Below are 20,446 nucleotides of genomic sequence, written 5' to 3' on the forward strand. Positions count from 1 at the left end.
CCCCAGGAATGCCTTTTTTTTTTCTTTTTAGTTTCTGACGAATGGCTATAATTTATTTCTACTAAATTTAAATAAGGATTGCTGCCTTGTATGTTTAACTAGGCAGGCAGAGGAAACTGGTTTAGGAAGCAGTGACTGAGATGCCCTGGCCAAGTTAGTGACAGAGGAGGGCAGAAAGAATCCAGACCAATTTGTATGCAGTATATTTTACTCCCATGAAATAAAACACATTTTTTTTCATATTTGCTGAAAAGTAAAACAATAATATTGTACGAAATGTTATACACAGGGTAGGTTGTACATAGCAGTTTCAGAAACATCATTGCATCCACCAGAGAAACTATTCTAAAACTGATATTCACACATTTTTTATAATAATAATAATATGTTAGAAACATACAGTGTGGCATTTAGTATATACACTCCCTTGCTTGCAAGCGAAAAATCCTAATCGCTTCTGTATAACATGCTTTATTTTAAAGCCTAACCTTTAAAAACACTGTTGTGATATTACTAACAACTGCTTTTATAAAATTAATTTGACATTTCGATATATATACATCCTTTCAGTCATTTAAATGTTAACAATGCTAAACTTAAAAAATAACAAGCTTATAGTAATGTTAAAATGTCATATCCAGTCAAACATTTGTTTGTGTATGTGTCCTTGCAACTGTTGGAAATACTTGTAGTGAAAGATGTCAGACACTGAGGACATCCCTTTGAAATCAAAGGAGCTCTCTCTTTGATTCAGTGGTTTCCTTTTCTCTATATAGCTTCTCTTTCTCTCCCTTTCTTTAGTGCCCACGACCTTCTAGCATAATTCCCAGTCTTTCACGGGCGGAGTTGCCCCATCCGGCACGGTCCTAGGATCCCGGCGCTGTGGCTGCGGCTCACACGGGCCGGTCCACTGCGTACTGGCAAGCACTCAGGTTGGAGGCCGGGTTCTGCACGCTGGCGTAGCCGAAGCTGGAGTGCTGCTTTGCTTTCAGTCTCAGGCTGGCCAGGCTCGAGTTACACGTGTCCCTATAAACATACGGAGGAGTCGGCGGCGCGTAAGGACAGGCAGGCGTCGGCACCGCGGAATTCAGCGACGGGCTGCTCAGGTTGTTCAAGTTATTCAGGCTGTTGAGACTGGAGCCCGGGACGCCCGTCACTGCTGAGGGTACCATGCTGGACGACATGCTCATGGACGAGATAGAATTGGGTGGGGAGAACATGCTCTGCGATGACAGGGGGTTGACGTTCATAGAGTTGAAGAAGGGGAAGCTCTTGGTGGATAGGGAGGCGGATGTAAGACCCTTGGCGGCCCAGTTGTTGTAGGAGTAGCCTGGGTACATGTCATCGTAGGGCTGCATGAGCCCATTGAACTGCGGCCCGAAGCCATTCTTGCACAGCTCGGCCTGCTGATTGCGCTCCCGCTTTCTCCATTTGGCCCGACGATTCTTGAACCAAACCTGGGAGCGGTTGGGGCAAGGGAGCAAACAGATGCCACAGTGCAGATTAATAAAACTTCCATCGGAGGCCAACCCCCGCCCTCCCCCGACACACACGCTAGCACACTCACACACCCTAGCCTCGCTTCACTGCACCGCCCTGCACACCAAGCTACTAGGGCCAGCTTTCGGTTACTGGCTCGGGTCTCCACCAACCGCGGGCGATCTGGTCTGCTCTGGCCTGCGAGCTGGGACTCGGAGCTACACCACAAACCCCAGCCGAACGCATGGAGACCTGCGGACCGCTTGATCACTCAGCCAGGCTTTTCTCCAGGCCCAAAAACACTTAATGTAAAATAAACGCAGGGCAGCAGGCATTTCCAACCCTTCTCAGGGCACCTTGCAAAGTTGCTTCCATTCCGAAGCCACAGACCCACGGATGAGGAGAAAGGGCTGGAAGGGCACTAGAGGACCCTCTTCCTCCCTCGCAACTCCTCCCTCCCCTCCCTGACCTCCACTGTCGTCCCCCACCTCCTGGTACGTGCTCCCTTAATAGGGACTAGGCCGCCGACACCCTTTCTCGCCTAGCAAAACCACCAAATAAAGAGCAAAAGACCAACTCTCCGTCAGCTCGTTAACTCTAGGAGCTTGGCATATTAAACTCTGGGAACCCGGGAAGAGTAGTTCTGCAGATTCCCCCTCCTTTCGCTCTGTCCCCTCTTTACCCTAAGCCCACCACAAACCTGGCCCGCGCGCCAGGCCCAGCCCGGTCGTTTGGCTTTGCAGGCGGCCGCCCAGGACGGCCGGCCCCCACCCGTGTCCGGTGGCCCAGCCGCAACCCCGCTCCCAATCCACATCAGGCCTGCCCGTCGCCCCAGACGGCGGCTTTTGTGTATTGGAGCGAGGCCTGGCCTGAGATCTCCGAGCTGACACCGGTGATGTTTCACATTACACATCTCCGCGGGGTCCAGCCGCGTAATCCTTTTCTCTTTTTCCTTTCATTCTTGATTTCCTTTTTATCCCCCTTCCTCTTTGCACCCGACTGCTATAAAAAGCACGCCTCACTCCCACTTGGCTCGACAAGCAGCCGCCCTGGAAGGAGAGGCAGCTGCAAGGAGAGCTCAGCGCCACGGCTACAGAGCACTAGGGTGGAGCTGCGGAATAGCTGGCGGGGTGGGAGGGCGTTTTCGAAGGATCCCAGAAAACCCATAGACTCTGTCTTTATTTTAATTACTTGCCATTTCTACCCCAGACCATCTAAACTTTGCCCAGGCGAGAAGAGTAAGTGAGAGGCCTGTTCCCCTGATGCGCAAGTGAGCTAATGAAAGACTGACCTTGCTCAAAACCACGCCGCCCAGGACCCAGCTCTGGCTCTGGGCAGTTAAACTAAAACCATTTTCAACTTCTTTCCGGCCTTTTATTCACCAGCATAGCCTCATGCCTTGCACAAATGCCACCCAGAGAGTGTCTTCGTTCCCTCTGATTTGGGAAAGCATTTTGGTCTTTTTTCTTTTTATCATTGTTGTTTTCTTCTTTTTGTTTTCTCTGCTCTAACTGGGGGCTTTACTTTTCCTACCCAGAGCACTTAACTTTTTTTTTTTTTTCTTTTAACAGCAAAGCCTCTGGATGCCGCTTGATTTGCTTGATTCTGTTTTCTGCTTCCAGAATCCTAACAAATTTGGAATCTTCCACCGACCAGCATAAACCAGGACGTTGCTATTGGGTAATTTATTTAAGCTCATTTTTGCCAATCCATAAAGTACACATTTGCTACAAAGTTAAGGTAAGCCCTTTTTACAAAACTACGATTATAATTTAGAGGAGGGGGTGTGAGTTTCAATCTCCAGAGTTCAACTCCTGAAATAAGATAAATAAACCAAGCTGAAAAGTCTTTTTTCATTTTTTCTTTCTCCTTCTAAGAGGACTAGCAGTTGTGTATTAAAAATTGGCCCCCAGAGATCACAAAAATAGGAAGTAGGGTGTATGGGAGAGACCTGAATGACCGAAAAAAACGTAAAGAAAGTGTAAGAAGCGCGAATCCAGGAGGGAAAAAGCTGGGACAGGGCCGGCACAAAGGTTTCCCAGGGAGGGCCAACTCCTGTGTGTCTCTGGCGGGTTTTCCTTGTTAAAGGCGCACAGGTTGGAGCCTGTTCGCGGCTCTTGGCCTGGTAGGGATTTTATTAGCTCTGGTCTGGCAATTGCAAGCCAGGAACACAATGCCGTGTGCAGGGGATTGCCCACGCAGCCCGCCTCGTGAGGTCGCGGGATGGCGGGGCAGTGAGCCGGTGCCGCTCCGGGAGCCTGCGCCCGGGCGGCAGTCCTGTCGGCCTCGGAGAGGGAACTGTAATCTCGCAACCAGGCCGCTGCGAGGCCTTCTGCCTTTGCAAAGCTGCGCCCCACCGGCGCCCTCCCACATTCCCTCCTGGTCTACTTGGTCTGTACGTCCGCAACATCCTCCCCCTTATCCCTCCCAGACTCCGTCCTGGCTCCTACCCGGACTCGGGCTTCCGTAAGATTGGTCCACACAGCGATTTCTTCGCGTGTGGACATGTCCGGGTAGCGGTTCCTCTGGAAAGTGGCCTCCAGCTCCTGGAGCTGCTGGCTGGTAAAGTGAGTCCGCTGCCGCCTTTGCCGCTTCTTCTTGGACGGGTCCTCGGCGCCCACGTCCTCATTCTTCCCCTGCTGGCCCTTATCTTTCTCTGAAAACGAAACACACAGTTTCCAGTCAGCATGCCCACCTGCAACGCAAACGCCAACTGGACCGGCGGCAGAAGCTGTGGAAGAACTGGGCTGCCTGGCGCCGGAGAAGTGCGCGCCGCGGCTCCGGGCCGCGAGGAGCTCTGCGCCTGAGGGGTGTGCAGGCGCGAGTGTGGGTGTCCGCGCCCCATCTCCTCCCCTCCCCCAGCGCCGCACGTTTTATTTACATGTTTATCTCACTGCAGCGGCACATTCACTTTTACAGCCTGTGCTTTCAAGTATATTTATACACCTTTGCGCAGACACACCAAATCTCCTGGGACTTGCACACGCGCGCGGCTTACAGACCCCCTCCCCCCTCGCAGAAAGCTCAGATTTCGATGCGGTTTGGGAAGGCTAGGAAAAGATGTGGGGATTCGGTTGGGCACCCAAGTTCGCCTGCCCTTTCGAAGAAAAAAAATAATGCCTCTTCGCGAAGGGCATTTCTGAGTGGTTTCAGACAATTTCCTAATGAGTGGAGCTCCTCGGGAGCTGAAAGCCGAGAGGAAAACAGGGACAGAGGTGGGGCGGCCTCTGAAGGTCCTCGAATCGAGATGCTGGGATTTTTGTGACCCAGGAAACAGAAGGGAGGCCAGGGTAGGAACAGAGAGGGCGGCAGAAAGGCTCGAACCGTTAGCGCCCGAGGAGGTGGGCCGGTCGAGGGAGAACTAAAGGGATGCGGGGTAGTCAAAATTCCGGCTCCCGGAAGTTCTGTGGAGAGCCAGGCGAACGACCACTCCCACCACGCCTCCCCCAGGAGGGGCTGACTTCCTTGGGGCGAGAGGGAGCGGGTGGCGCGGGGCAGCTGAGCTGGAATGTCTGGAGGGCGGCGCGGCGCCTTACCTGCGGCCTCCGGGCTGGAGGTGTCGGAGATGGTGTGCACCTCCAGTCTGTGCTTGGAGGAGTCCAGGGAGCGGGGCTGACCGGGAGCCAGAACCGAAGCCATGGCTAACGGCTGGGGATGGTGACAGGAGGAGGATGAGGAGACGGCCGACAGCTTGGTCCCCGCTGCTCGGTGCTCCAAGTGAAGCGGGCCTTTCATGCAGTTCATGGACGAGGGAGCGCGCCGCTCTACCAGTCCTGGGCTGCTGCCCCGCCGAGCCCCCGTAGCCGCCGCTGTCCACTCCGGGTCGCGCTCTAGGCGCGGAGTTTCCCCGCTGCGGGCAGAGCCAGGGGACGCAACCCCCGCCGAGTTCTCAAGCCAAGCTGCCCCCGTCTCCTCCGGAAGGCTCAAGCGAAAAAGTCCGGAGACCGAAAGTCAGCGGGCAAACGAAGACATGGGATGTGGGCAGAAGGGCACCACTCGGAGAGTCTTTAGGGAGCAGGCTTCCAAGCTCCAAAGCGAAATAAGAGTGGGCAAAGACCCCCTTCTTCTCTCCCTCCCTCCCCCAAAAACCCCTCCAATAAGGAAAGCTAACGCAGACCGCGCTCTGCCCACCCCCCACGCGGCAGCCCTGACAGCGAAGTGTCAAGAGTGACAGGGACAGGTAGCTGATATTAGATCCCCTGCGGCAGCGGCAGCCGCTGTAGCAACGACGCTGCCCTCGGAGCGCACCCTCCGCAACGCGCACACGCACACCCCTCGGGCGGTCGAACAGAAGCCGGGCCTCGCCGCAGCTCAGCTCCAGGCACCCAGGCGAGCGACGGACCAGATCTGCGGCTCCGCGCTTCCCTGTTGGCCTAACATCTTAAAACCAGAGGCGGGCTTCCTGGTGCCCAGACGTCACTCCGCCGCGGCCCTCCCCAGCCCTCTCCGCCTCCGCCTCCTCCCAGACCCTTCTCTGGGTGGGAGTGACGTGGCTCCGCACCAATCAGGACGCCCCGAGACGCGGTGGAGGGACTGTCCTGCCTGCACCTATCAGCAGTGCGGGGCCGGGCTAATGCCTCGCCGTGCCCACTGGGTCTACACAGGCACGCTCCCGGGAATTCTGCTCCTGCCCAGCCCAAGGCGATCCGGCTTTTAGTACGAACCCAAAGGTGAAGAGATGAGGCTAGGAGTCGAAGGCTTGGGAGAAGAGAGTGGAAAGTTCAAGGGCTGAAAGGTACAAGGATCAACAAACCCCCTCTTTGTGTCTCACTACATCCATTTCCAATCCCCTACCCCATATAAAAAGGAGACATGCTACTTAAAATTAGAAAATTTGAAAAACAGTAACAAATCACCTCTCGGATCTTAAATTTTCCAAACAGCCTGTCAAGTGAATGCTGCGCTAATCTGAAGAAGCTCGACTTTAATTGCAAAGAAGACAGCCCTGAAAAGGCAGGCTAATAAATTAGAAATTGAGAAGCAAATGGACCCGTCAAAAGAAAATTACCTTGACTTTAAACGAACAACTGTTTGGTGGTTCACTCTGGATTTATACAAGAATAAAAAGTCGCCTCAGATCACGTTCTCTGTGATGCTTATTAGTCCCGAGACAGAAAACACACAATAGAATAGAAACACTAACCCAGCGTTTTCAAAATGCTGAAAGCTTATCCATTCTACTTAACGTTGATTAAGACACATATCCTAGATCTTTCAAATTCCTTGTACACTGTATTAAGCTCGTCCTAACCCGAGAGAAGCACGCTTTAAATTCGACTCTCTTGTTTACTTTATTATCAATCAGATTCAAATCCATAAAGCCTGTAGAATCAACAACCTTGAGCTAATTATATATGAAATATGCCTTAATGAATTTCCATACAATTAAGAATGTTGCCAAATAACCAATTTCAAGGATAATTTTTAACAGTCCTTTTCTTTTCCCAGTAAGCTCAAGGCCGTCTTGAGCTGTTAAAGTCCAAGCAGGCAGCAGGGGTGTGTGTGGGCTAAGGGCGAAAAGCCTAGAACAGCTCTCAACTAGGAAAAGCAAAGCCTTATTTATTTACATAAAACAAAAAAAAATCACCTTTAGAGACATCAACTCTTTATAGCACTGTTTCCAAGTAAATTTAATTTCCAAATAAATTAAAGAAAGAAATCCAAACGTATTCAAAATAATTTTTGAAAGTCCTTTTGTCCCCCAGCATAGGTCAGCTGGAGAGGACAAACTAATCTCCCTGGGTTTCTGCATTGGCGATTGTTTTATTGTGGAGTTAGTGTTATCATCTCTGAATGTGTATTTGTTTGACGTTACAGTCAATGATTTGCAATGCCAGCATGAAGTATCTTTAAAACACTCCCTCCTTGTCCTTGTTCACAAGATTGGGAAACTTATTCAGTGTGGAACAAAGTGGATGAAGCAGACTACAAATATATTTGCAATTTATGTGTCTCTCCTTTGCCCTGTCCACCCCCAAACCCTGTCTGCAACTCCTCCCCATTTTAAACTTGTAGTCCGAAGACCCAAATGAGAACTGTTTTTCAATCTTTCTTCACCAGTACCATCCCACTTTAAGAGTAATTTAGCTGCAAGGGAGGAATTTCTTCATAGTAAGATTTAAATCAGCATTTCTGCTTTTAACCTTTTATTCCACTTTACCCCATTCCACACATACAGACACCTGCTCAGAGTGGAACACATCCTCTTGTGACAGGTCTGCATTAGCTGAGACGCATACATCCAGCTATATTAGGTCCTGCAATCTTATCACTAAATTATACACATTACACCAGCAGCCTGTTGGTAAAGAAGGTTAAATTAATTTACATTCTGCTCATTATCTGGTGCTTAAATGACGCATTTTATCCCTGAGATTTGGCGGAGAATCTCCTTCTCAGACCCCACAGCATTTCACTGAAGACAATGCTCTTACATTTGTAGTGGTTTTTAATCTGATAAGACTCTAATTTGCTTAAATCTTTTAAATAAGGGTTTTAAATGTTTCTAGCCATTTTCTTATTGAATTTCCTCTAATTCCCCCAAGATCATAAAGTATATGTGTAAAGTAAATATTTCCTCCCATCGCACTGCCAGCCAATGACCTATAACTAAGTCAATAAGAATCCAGCTCTTTTCTGCCCAATGTGTTTACTAATCATATTCCAGTTTCTTCTTTTAAACCTCAGAATGGCTCTGGTCCCCACAATACCATGCCCCTTTAAAGCTTCGTTTCATGAAGGGACTCCATCACATTAAAGAATGAAAAGAATCTCCACTGTAGTTTGTATACACAGCCCCTCACTCCTTGTTTTTCAAGATTCAAACCCCAGAGCTGCAAATATTTTTGGAAGCTTGGGTGTTAATGTCTTATTTTAGAAAGCCGAGAAGCTCCACAGAGCCATATAGATTTCTAAACCCGTCTCTCATAAACCCACAGAATTTTGATTTAAGCTCTGGTGGCTCCACTCTACTGATGGAACTTTCATCACGGCAAATATACATGTATGAAGGACCTCAATCAGCCTCCAAAGTGGTTGAAAAACCCTAGGGCACGTGACCGCTCCTCATAGTACCAACGTGTGGGAGACGTTGGAAGCACTGGGGATCAGCAGGCAGCCTAGATGCCTAAAAAGATAAGGAGTCCTAACTTGTGTGGACCTGTTGAAGTCAAGTGGTGAATAAAGACCATTATCTAGAGAATTCAGATTACAGTAAAAGCAAAACCATATCTATTTGTATATATATTCACATCCATTTTATAATACAGACACACACACACACACACACACATACACACACACATACACATACTGGCTCTGTAAACAACTGACTCAAAGTGAGGGTTTTCTTTGCATTTTTCCAGCAGGAGTTTCAACATTCTCCTAATCTCCTAATCACTTTACACACTCACAGCAGCGGTTATTGGGTGACATTCTTCTCAGGCCCCCTGTGTGGCAGGACACCAACATGATAAGTCTGCATGGGGAAAAGGAGGTGTGTGGTGGGAACTAAGAAACACTGTCCAGTGAAAACTCTGTGGCATGGTGGTGGTTGATTTTATGTACATAAGACTTGTGGATGCACAGGCATAGGCAGTATAGATGAGAAAGGGGCCAGAAGTCAAGAAATCTTGTGCATTTTGTGATTATAGCACTGCTGTGACCTCTGGCTAAGTTATTCTTAATTGGTTTTAGAAATTACTATGAGTTCAGCCTCTAACACAGAAGTTTCCAATACGGAGAACTCTAACAAAAGTGGGATCCTTGTAGGAAAACTGGAGGTGCTGCATGGCTTACATGGAGCAAAGAAGGAAAGCCCAGTGCAGGCGTGAGGTTTTGAGTCTCAGAGACATCAGGGGTTGTCTCGATTGGGGTTTTTTGCTTATTATTTCAAAGAAAGAGCCTAGAGGAGGGAAATGTGTGACACGGGGTCAGCCATGTTTTGTGCTGGTATTTACCACTGATTAGCAGTCTTAAAGTCTTATTTAATTTCACACTCTTCAGTGTTAGTTGTGCAAAGTCCCTGTGGCCATGGTGGTGAGTGGATGGGCTGTGCTGCCAAACTCTCCGTATCAATGACCCAGGTCTGGCCTGGGACTCAACCAAGTGATCTCTGACTTTTGGAAAGAGTCTGTCTTCAGAGTTCACCAGGAAGATGGCTTAATCAGATATCTCCCTGAGCTGTCAGGCCTTAGAGGGGTGGGAGTCCTGCCTGGCCCAAGCCAGCTCAAGGGCAAGGCCTGCCTGGACTCAGCTTGGAGCCACGTGATAGGCGTGAGTGTGTGAGCTCCTGGTAAGGCACAGAGGTCAGATGGAGACCTTGCACCCTGCCCGAGAAGTGCCCTACCCCCTCCACTATCTGGCTTTTCTCTGCATACAAACCAAGCTGAAAACCGTCCACTACCGACCACCCCTCAGAGCCACGGAACCAAATAGCACAGAAATTAAAAGTTTCACTGTAGCTGCCCTTTTCCCCATTTCCTAAATGGAATTTAAAAAGCTCTGACTTGTCAAAAGGGGAAGGTTATTTTCTGAATAGGAACTCTGTAGATATACTGAGCAACAGCCACCCTCTCTGGGTCCCTGCAAATGGTACCCATCCTTCCATCCCACAGCTCTAGCTGCTCAACCGTTTGAGATTTGGGGTAACTAGCTGGGGAAACAGTGTTCAGATGGCAGTGGGAGTTACCACCTCACACTGGCCTGGGGAAGAGAAGGGAGATTAGAGGAGGGGGCATTTGCTAGAATCACTCTATGAACATGCTGTTAATACTTCCTCACATTTGCATGTTACTGTCACAGTTTTCCTAGGCGTCACTGAATCTCCAGAATGCAACTACTCGCCAAACTAAGTAAGATAAGGAGAATGGTATAGCACATGTGTTGGAAGAAGGGGAAAGGAGGGTGGAATATGAAATCGAGCATAGTTATCCAGGTCAGGAAAGAAGGAAGTGGCAAGGGGCTAAATGAAGTCCCCTCTCACTTTTTTAAACAACAGTTGGATTAAATGCTCATCTATCTTCCTCTTTTTCTCTTTTCTTCCCTCTCCAGCACATGTCCATCTCCCTTTTCGATTTCTTTTGCTCTTCCTTCTTTCTGTTTTCTCTCTCCCAGACATGCTGGTAGCTAACATTCAGCATTAGTTGTCATGGTGACCATAAATCACATAAATCCAAAAATACCCACCTATAATCTGAGATGAAGCTTTTATTTCCCTAGCGAAATAATATTTTAAAAGCTGTCAGCTGACAAAAAAAGTGAACCCACCTCATTGTAGTAACCCAAGTAATATATTACTTCTAAAGGTTTAAATTAAAATGTCAGCCTGTTAAAAACATGCTGGTAGAGTCTTGGACACTCTTCCTGTCAGATCCTCACAAAGAAGTTGACTCTGCCATTCGTGGTCTCTCTTTAACATATACACACAATTCTGTATGCTCTCTCCCTTTCTATTAATTTCTTCCTCCCCTACCAACTACTTTAGCTCTCAAAGACTGTATGTATCGGGTTCTAAAAGAAAGGAATCTCCTCCTGGATCAGAAAAGGGCCTCATTGGTTGCTGAAGTGAAAGACGTGGGGTTTGTGGGGAAGGTTACTAGGACCATAATGGCGGTGGTGGTAGGAGGTCATCCTAGAGGAGTTAAGAAGAAAAAAAGATGCAGGGAGAAGGACTGGAGGTGGAAAGACAGAGTAACAGAAAACTGAGCAGGTTGGTCAGGTGCTGTGGTGAAGTCTAGCCCCGAAATGGAAGGTATATATTCTCCCACTCCTGCCTTTTTCTCCTCCGAGAGAAAACTTTCCCAATCAGAGACCCTGGGGGGTAGGAGGCGGGCAAACGCCGCTGCAGTTGGGCCTTTTGTCTTCTACCTTGGGCTTGTTGTCTTTTGCCTATCTTGGATTACAGGGTATTCGCCTAGATGAAGAGCCATTAATTACCCATTCAGTCAATATTAGGAAGACGACAAAGCTTTTTACATAGGATTAAGAAGACATCAGATTGTTCCATTAGTATATTCCTGCTCACGAATAAGCTTTCGTTATACATTTCCTTTTCCCCCGAGCCGCTCTAACAACTGCTGCATATATTAGCAGCGGGCGGTGCTGTATAACTGCCGAACCAGCCTTAAGAAACTTTGTGTACCGAGTCAGCAGCGAGGAACGCGACCTGTAAAGACCACCATTGCGGGTGGGATCCGCAGGGACCCCGACTACCTTCGGACAATTGGTACAATTTCCCCCGGTGGTGAAAAACCACAAAGCGGTGGGGCACCTTTCCAGTGAGCTGCAGATTTGCCTGGGGGCGGGCGGGGGGACAGGGAGAGGGGAGAATGGGATGGCGGAGGTCGGGGGGAGGAAAGAAAATGTAAAAATTCTCCTTACCCCTATTTCGTTGCTTTTTCCTCAAGCGTCATGCCCCCTTCAGCAAGCACCTGTCCCTTCGGCGCTAGCCACAGTTAGAGTTCTCCACCTTTTCTCTACACATCCCCTTCCTTCTGACAAGGCTCAGGACCTTGGTCACTAACCCACGCACCACCATTTTGCGTTTTGCTACAGATGGTCTGGGTTGATCTCGCTGGTGTCCGTGTTAGGATTAAAATCGCTTCATAACGGCGAGGAAAACGGGATTATTTGCTTTCAGGGGGGTATATGAGGAGTCCACGTAGTATATGCTCCGCAAACATTCGCTGATTGAATGAGAGGCGCGGGGGCGGGGCGGCGGAGAGAAGTCTGCGGCCGCCGAGGCGGCCAGGGTTAACCCAGGTCCTTCGAAGAAGGCTGGGACCGAGCTGCTGCCGCGTGTGAAGGTGTGTGTCGCGGCTGGAGGTGCCACAACGGGCCGTGGAGCCCACCTCCCAGAGGGAGGAAGTCTGTGCACACCAGAGACTTCCGTCGAACACTTTCAGCCCATCCACTGGGCCAAAGCTATTTAACAATGTGTTCCTGGGGGAGGCCGGGGGAACAGGCGTCAGGTCCAAAGGGGCTGCAGCGCAGTCCGATTTCAGCACGGAACCCAGAGCCGCCGCCCTGAAACTTTTTGAGCCAGTGACAGGGGAGGGTCAATCCGTCCTCCTCCTGAAGGTAAAGACCATTTTATGAGTTCCACAAGATGAAGGCACCTTTCAGGACCCCCAAAGCAAGAAAAGCCAATGAAAGGCCTCTTTACTCTAGGGGGTCATTCTCAACTGGCTTCTGCACCATCTTCTGCTAGCTGCGTCCACCCTCTCAAACCTCTGGCTTTTAGGGGTCTCCAGTCGCTCTCGTGCTACCCCCGTTTCGGGGTTCTATCCAGGCTGGGCATCCGCCCAATGGGTATCAAGGAGACTGGGACTCACTTGGGAAGGAAGGCAGAGCCTGGACGGCTTAGAGGTGGACTCTGCCTATACAGAATGTTTAGTCTTTAACGAGAACATGGTATTTTGGGGGGTTGGGGAGCAGAGGCGGAGAGGGTAGCGTTATAGACTATCACGGCCCTTTAAAGAAATCATATGTCATTGTGAACTTTTTTCTCTTTAAAAGAAAAGAAAAACTTAAAAAACTACAAGAAATAAATCCTTTTGTTTTACAAGCAGGCTGTGGCCAGGACTTTGGATATTCCATAAGTTAACTTATAATCAGGGAAGGATAGGTACTCCGTCAACTTTTCCTTCAGCAGTGCTATAACTTTGCCCATTCATGTGTGATTTTTTTTTTTTTGGTTTTGTCTACTAGTTCCTTAAAAGCCAATTAAATCAAGATTTTCAGCATTTCTTCTCATTACATGCCTTTTCTTAATTAATGGCATTAAACGTGTTTGGGCAGCAATTTTTCTTTTCGGTCTAAAAGTAGAAAACAGACACATTGAGTGTAGTGGAAGAGCCTTTCACGTGCACTAAAATAGTGCGGGCCTCAAAGTAATGGTTAAGAAAGCAATCATTCATTATTTCTAGTTCTTTATTAGCTAGTTACCGAAAGAGAACGACTGGGGCGCCTGCCCGGCTTGTGACTGGCGCAAGCAAGACTCCTCGGCTTTTAGCCGTTTCCTGCTGACATACGAGGACCCCATCCCACCGTAGGCTTCTCCACCTGTCCTCAGAATGCATTCCCCATGTCTAGGAAACCCGGGGTGGGGACTAGGGGAAGGAGGAGACATTTTGTGTCTCTCTGGCTCCCCGCACAATAAGAAATGTCAGCCTCGGCTTGGCGACTGCAAGCCCGCGCTGCGCGAAGTGAGATTGAGGAGATCCTCTAGTCTGACCGGAGCCAGGGCTGAGCCCGCACAAAGCATTCTCCCCAGAAGTCATCGCTGCTCTTGATTTTTAACCATATCCCAAACATACTACGGTCTAATAATTTATTTTTACTACCGATTATCAAACAGAAGAAGAATTTAACACAATCTAAATGACAGAAATCACACGACGTTATCTCTGCATTGCCCCCATTTAACCCCATGGGGTTAATCCAGGACAAGTGAGCGTTTAACTGGCCCAGCAGGGCGACTGGCGATGTAGTGCAGTGTCCGGGCGTGAAGCACCAGATCAATTTAGACGCTCCATTTCAACAAATGATCATTTTCTCTCAGATTCACGGGGAAACTCCAATGCAAGACTTTTGTTTTCTTCTTAGTAATACGATTTGTTTTTTTGGCCGGGGTCCCAAATCGTCCCCCTCCATCCCATATTACATTTGTATTCTTACACTTTAATCCGGAAAGAGGGGGTTAGAGGCCGAGGGCTGTGGTGGGGTGGGGGGGGCTTTATCTGCTCACATTATCAAAGGTCAACAGCCTCCTAAGGCTAGGCACTTATTTACTACGGAGCCAGGAAAATAGAGGAACAGTAAATTTGAGGGTTTTTTCCCCCCATGTATTTGAAAAGAAAGGCATCTTCCCTCCTCCATCCCTTACACACACACACACACACACACACACACACGCACACACACCCCCCTACAGAACAAGTTTCAATTCAGGAAAGGCCTGTGGCGTAGGTTGGAGATTTTTTAACTTTTTACTTAAGCCTGCAGACCTCCTCTGGCAATGTCCCTCGACTCCTCAAGAGTGAAACCAGCCAATCAAGCAACGATATCGCCAAAACCCAAGGTCTGGCAACCAGTACTTCAGGCAGGTTCGCTTCGACAGGGGCAAACCTCCATTCTACCCTGGGCTGTTAAGCACAGTGGCTGCCCTCCAGCTCTGCAGGAATATTGTCAGCCCGCCTCCCCTCCCTCAACTAGCCAAAGCAAACCTTCGCCAACTCAAGTTTCGCGTGTTTGCCTCCCGCGATAAACCGCGCACCCACAAGTCTGGGTGGGGCGTGGCTGAAAGCCTAAGGGGCTGAGTAGGCCCTGGTGGTGCTGGGCGCAGTGGGATATGACGAGCGACAGAGGTCGCTGTTGGACCACTTTTCCACGCCAGCCAAGGCGCCGAGGTTTGCTGGAGAGTTGCGAGGACATCAGACCACAGGGAGAGAACGAGAGGGAGGTGTTGGGTCTCAGGAGTGCAGTATAATTTGGGGAAAGGAATTAACGTCCCTGGGACGGCTGCTTCCCGTCCCACCCAGAGGCCGAGTGTCTAAATTCAAGCAGCAGGCGCGCCAGGTCTGGCGGCCTCGCCTCTTTGCGCTTCGCCCGAGGCCCAGAGTCCCAGAGGCGGGTGCCCAGCGCGCGGCCTGCGCTTCCCTCCCGGCCTTACCATTGGCGCCAGGATGCTGCCGCGGGAAGAGCTTGCTGCTGGCTGCCTCTTTTCGGCTCTCAGGAGAGTCCGTGAACTCGACCTTTTTGATTTCGGAGTCTTTGGAGAAGAGACATTCAACGGCCGCCGGCTGCACGCCTGGGCCACGCGCGCGCCCGCCCCACGTGCGGAGAGAGGAGCCCCGGACCGTGGCCGAAAGGAGCCGGGGACGGGAGGAGGGGGAGGGGCGAAGCAGGCCGGAGGAGAAAGAGGGACAAAGAGCAAAGACCCAGTTAGAGGAAAGAGCGGACGGCATCCCCGTCCCCCGGACCCTCTGGCAACCCGGGGCAGGATGGCGTACTCTCTCTGCGCCTCCCCGGCTGCCCGCGGTTCCAGCCGGGAGGAGTAGGATGGGGGGCTTCGGTATACAGCGCGCCGCTGCCCCCTTGTCCACCGCCCCGCCACAGAGAGAGGTCACTGGCGATTTGGTTCTGATTTCCTTCCTGCCCAGGCTGGCCCCTCGGGGAAGCCCCCCTCGCTGGGGCCTCACCGCAGGGCCGGTGCCCTCTTGCCGCCCTCACGTGGCGCGGCCTCCCTTCCGATGACCCGGGCAGGAGAAGGGGGCTCTTACCTAATTGCACACACGCCGACACCAGTTTGCGGCAGTTGGTCTCCATTCCCAGTTATCTGCAAAACAGAAGAGAAGGAAGGCTATAAGAAGCGGCGACCATCGAGTGCGCAGGGCTCAGATGGGACTACCCGTTACACTAGCTGTTAGGCGCCTACTGTGTGCTAGCCTTCGGGCGTGTTTTTCCGACCTGACAGTCTCTGTCTGTGCAGCAGTGTCTCCAGCCTAGCCTCGGGCCCATGACATCTAGATTTTATCAAGAGGGGATCTCCCTCCAGAGTTGCCGCAAAAGGGCCCAGAGGTTAGAGGACTCTAAAGCCACAGTGTGCTGGAGAGGCTGTGGACCTACTTTCAAGAATCTCGGTGCTGGGGTTAAGAACCTATCTGAACGCGATGGCAGGAGGAGTGGGTGGGTGGAGAGGACTTTTCTCTTTGGGAAGCTGTATGCAAAGACCACCCTTCAGTGCTTGTCCATTAGTCGGAGCTCAGCAAACATTTGTACAAAGTCAGAGCCAACGTGCCCCTGTCCTAGACAGCAGTTTCCCTCGGTTTTCCGTAATTCTGAAATGCACCGGCTCTTGGCCTAGGTTGTTCCAGGAGCGAGCAGACTTCGGGCCTCTCATCCATCAGGAGCCGCTTTTCCATATTTAGCCACACTTTCTCCTAGAGATACTAACCCGGCCATTTATTTACCCTAAAGTATGATTTAAGATCGCAGAGAGAGAGAGACACCGGGTGGACTGAGCGAGACTGAGGAGAGCAGGGCAAACGTTCTTGGAGGGTTTACTGCCCGACGAGGACGGAGAAAGAACTCTGGTATAACTGCTACCCAGTTCTCCCCCTTTCTCTCCCGGGCAAGCCAAATCTTTTTCACGTTTTCAACCACAACGCAGCAAGCCAAGCATTTAACGCGCTCCCCCTTATTTGCCACAGGCAAGTTGGGAGAGGTGGGTCTCGAGGGGCTCCACCGGGTGGGTAGAAGAGCCGCGGTTGCTTTAAAGACAGAAGAAAAGAAGGTCCAGGGCTCCCTAGGCCCCTTCTATCTCAGCGCCTGCCTCTCTCCACGCTAACCAGGGTACGCCGGCGACCGGAGGGCCCACTTCGCGCGGGTGCGGGGATTGGGGTGGGAGGAGGCATTGTTGGGTTGGCGGAGGCACAGAGGCGGGGCAGGGAGCTGTGGGCCTGCCTGTGGCCTGAGTCGCGTTTCCCTGCGTCTCGGCCTCTCCTGAAGGGAGCGGGTCCCTGGGAGCCTCTGGCCAAGGTTGCTGCCTACAGGCGGGGCCGCCTGGCGCTGTGGCGTGGGGATTCAGGGTGGGGACCGCCAGGAGGTTCCCCCACCCGCTAGCGAGAACGCGGGCGGGGACTCTGCCGATTCGATCCTTGTGGGCCCGTGGGCCCAGAAGTAGCAGTTTGGCGGCTCCAGATTTAGTGATTCTGCAGTAAAATCACAGGATTAGTCCCTGATTGAGATGTCTGTTCGTGAGATATTACAAAATTCATTATCACAGCTTTCTACTAACTCGATATGAAGTAACACAGATGGGATTTTATTAGTCCAGACTTCAAATGTTTACTTATGATAATTTCAGAGGAAATTTGCATGTCATCATCATTTCGATAATCTTTTTTTTTTTTATATGTCTGAACTGGCTGCATTATTAGCTGGTAGCCGGAGCATTGCAGATGGTAACTGCAAATAGTTTTTATTTATTTATTTTTTTAAAGAATGAAATATACAAAAGAAAAAGATTGGGTTGCTCGGTGTAAAGTCAGTCAATTATTACACATTCTTCCCCCCACTCCCTCCTTCTTCAGTGCTGAAGACCAAACAAAGCAATACAAAACAAATCTTCAAGAACTCAGAGCTCCACTCTAAGGACTGAAAAGAAGGTTAAGGCGTGTTCCTTAGCTCACTCCTACATGTCCTTGTGACTTGGAGATTTATTTTGCAGTCAAAATGAGCCTTGAGACTTGCATTTTTATGCTTCATTTAATGACCAGGCCTACTAGAAGAACTGAGTCTAAATAACTGGGGAAAATAATTTTTTAAAGAGAGACCCCCAACTCCCGCCTGCTGATCCTTAAACTTGCCCTATCAAGACAAGTCGTCTCTGATAAATTTGGCTGCCAGACTTCGGTACTGGCTTCAATGGCTAATCTTACAAATTGAGATGGGAGACTTTTCCTAATGGGAGGTAGTTCTCACTCCCAAAGTTCATGTTCTGGTTGGAATGTATGTGCCAAGGAATCTTGTTTGGGCCAACTTGGGTTTTATATTGTGAGCACGCAAAAAGCACTATACGGCTAATGGAGGACGCGGAACCATGGCAAAGCAGGCAGGCAAGCCCTAAGAAATAAAATAATTTGCTTAAAAATAATTTCTGATGACTGCTGCAAGAATGAAAGTGCAGGAAAAATACAGTTCGAATAATCCCAAATCCTTTCACAGCTCCTCTCTTTTCGTTCACTTTGTTACCCTATAACAAAATCTTTAATGGAAAGTTTAAAAATAAACAGCACAGGAGCATGTGTTTTAAATGAACTAAATTGTGAAATTAGCCAGTAAATTAATTTGTAGTAAGTAATTATTTAAGGAAATTAAAATACTGCTCAATTCAGTTACGTATTTTACCATGTGTACGCGTTCTTTATAACCAATTAATATAAGTGCTTTAGGAACATTTGAAGACAAACACGCTTAACTTAAGGAACAAAGCACCTAAATAATTGAAGTGTAATTTTGCTGAGTTAAAGTAAAACATCCATAAATGAAATGGCTATTTAATTTTTTAGGGAAAGTTTGATTGTTGAAATCTTGTATGATCATGTTACATCAACAAAAATCTTCAATTTATTTTGCTTATGTGCTTTGTTTTTTTGATATTATTGGTATTTGAATTTTAGATGGATTTCTGCCAAAATGATATTTTGTGTGATAAAAGCATCTTTAGTTTTGATTGATGGACTAAAAGGAATGCAAGGAAATTTCTCTAAATCGGATTAATTTTTCACAAAAATATTTTAGAATGTATGAATTCTGATATTTAAATTTATAGTAGTAAAAGTTTTCTCCGTTTAGTTTAGTAAGACAATACTCACACAAAAGAGTAAAAAAAATCACAGCACCCTATGATAGTTTGATTTCTAAATTGCTTAAGAAAGTAAAGTGATTAAACTGGAAAAGAAGAACATATTTCTGAGGTTTAGAACCGAATTTTTTTTTCTTAATCTCCAGTTGGAAAATAGTTCTCTGCATCCATTTAAAATGTATCTCCTGAAGTGCGAGATTGGAGTTGACTGGTGATCAATTTAAAGGAGTTATAATCCAAAGAAATGGTGCAAGCTTGGCATCCAGGCCTGGCTCCCAGGTAATTCGCTTGGGCCTGAGAGGTCACTAACTGCCAGTTAAGATGGAATCTTTTTCTTTTCTTTCTTTCTTTCTTTTTTTTTTTCCAATGGATAACAATGGGAAAGGGGCTAATCTTCCAGTAGCTGAAACTTTGTACCCAGCCCTTTATCTTGCGAATGCTAATCCTTGGCCCGAGGATTTGTTCCTGCAGTGTTGGCACCGAGATTTAAGGGAAGATACCTCGTTTTAAATGCCAGCCATGGTCGGGCTTCCCACTCGACTTCAGCACCCGGTAGATTGTTAGTGTCTGTGTCGGGGGAACAGGGCTTTGCAAGGTCTGTTTGCCAACTGCGTTACCTTGGGCGAAACGTAGCCCCAAAAGCCACAAATCACCTACGGTGAAGATTCTCCGAAGTGGAACAAATTTCCAGACTCGCATTATCTCACATCCCTGCGGGATAGATGGCCTCCACTTACCGGCTACCGGGAGAGAGCTGCTGTCTCCGCGTCCCACTGCTTCCCGGGGCGATTTCTAGCGAGCCGAGGCTCCGGCTGCACGGCAAGCGCCCGAAAGCCGGGCCTGAGAGGACTGCAGGGCTCCTGAGGGTGCCAAGTTCCGAAGGAGTCCACGGGTGCACAGGGGCCTCCGAAATCTAGCCGCCACTGGCAGTTTCTTTCTGCTCCTCTCCAGCTTTCTCGCTCGGTCTCGCACTCTCTCTCCCCTCCCTCCCTCTCATCCCTCTCTCTTCCCTCTGCTCCTGCTCCGTGTGGGGAGTGACGTGACGTCAGCAGAGATTCCACCAAACTCCACTGCACAGTGGCGCGCGGGCGGCCGGCCGAGCCCGGCTGCGCGGCTGGCGATACAGGAGCGAGCACAGCGCCCCGGCGAGCGCCGGGGGGAGCGAGCAGGGGCGACGAGAAACGAGGCAGGGGAGGGAAGCAGAGGCCGGCGGCCCGAAGAGTCGGGAGCAGGAGCCGGGAGAGCGAAAGGAGAGGGGACCGGGCGGGGCACTTAGGAGCCAACGGAGGAGCAGGAGCACGGACTCCCACTGTGGAAAGGAGGACCAGAAGCGAGGATGGGATGGAGAAGAAAAAGGAATCTGCGCCAACCTGGCAGCCTTAATAAATCAGAGGGGGAGCGCCAGGGCAGCGGGGAGACAGAAAAGCACTTCTGGGGAGCAAAATCAGGACGGGCTGGGAGGAAGCGACAGGGAAAGTGGCCAAAGAGACGGAACAAAGGACAATGTGCATGGGTTTGTTTGGGACGAGGCGCGTGGAGTGTGGGTGTGAGCGTGCGTGTGTGACCTTCTTTCAGGCCTGCAGAGTTGAGGAAAGAGGT

At 49.6% G+C, this 20,446-nt stretch overlaps 1 protein-coding gene across 2 annotated transcripts; it reads right to left on the reverse strand.

Annotated features, from left to right (window-relative positions):
- Window positions 1-190: 190 nt before the first annotated feature.
- Window positions 191-19,941, reverse strand: PITX2 (paired like homeodomain 2). 2 transcript variants are annotated; one of them, XM_001091165.4, is made up of 4 exons: window positions 19,585-19,941; window positions 15,762-15,817; window positions 3,930-4,135; window positions 191-1,457 (listed from the first exon to the last, which is right to left on the reverse strand). In XM_001091165.4, the coding sequence occupies exons 2-4, from the start codon at window positions 15,805-15,807 to the stop codon at window positions 894-896; spliced, it is 816 nt and encodes a 271-aa protein (XP_001091165.1). In that variant the 5' UTR covers window positions 15,808-15,817; window positions 19,585-19,941; the 3' UTR covers window positions 191-893. The 2 variants fall into 2 exon arrangements, with proteins under 2 accessions (XP_001091165.1, XP_001091288.1); XM_001091288.4 differs by lacking the exons at window positions 15,762-15,817; window positions 19,585-19,941 and adding an exon at window positions 5,016-6,386.
- Window positions 19,942-20,446: the final 505 nt, after the last annotated feature.

The sequence above is a fragment of the Macaca mulatta genome, chromosome 5, assembly GCF_049350105.2.
Source record: "Macaca mulatta isolate MMU2019108-1 chromosome 5, T2T-MMU8v2.0, whole genome shotgun sequence".
In the NCBI taxonomy this organism is placed as follows: domain Eukaryota; kingdom Metazoa; phylum Chordata; class Mammalia; order Primates; family Cercopithecidae; genus Macaca; species Macaca mulatta.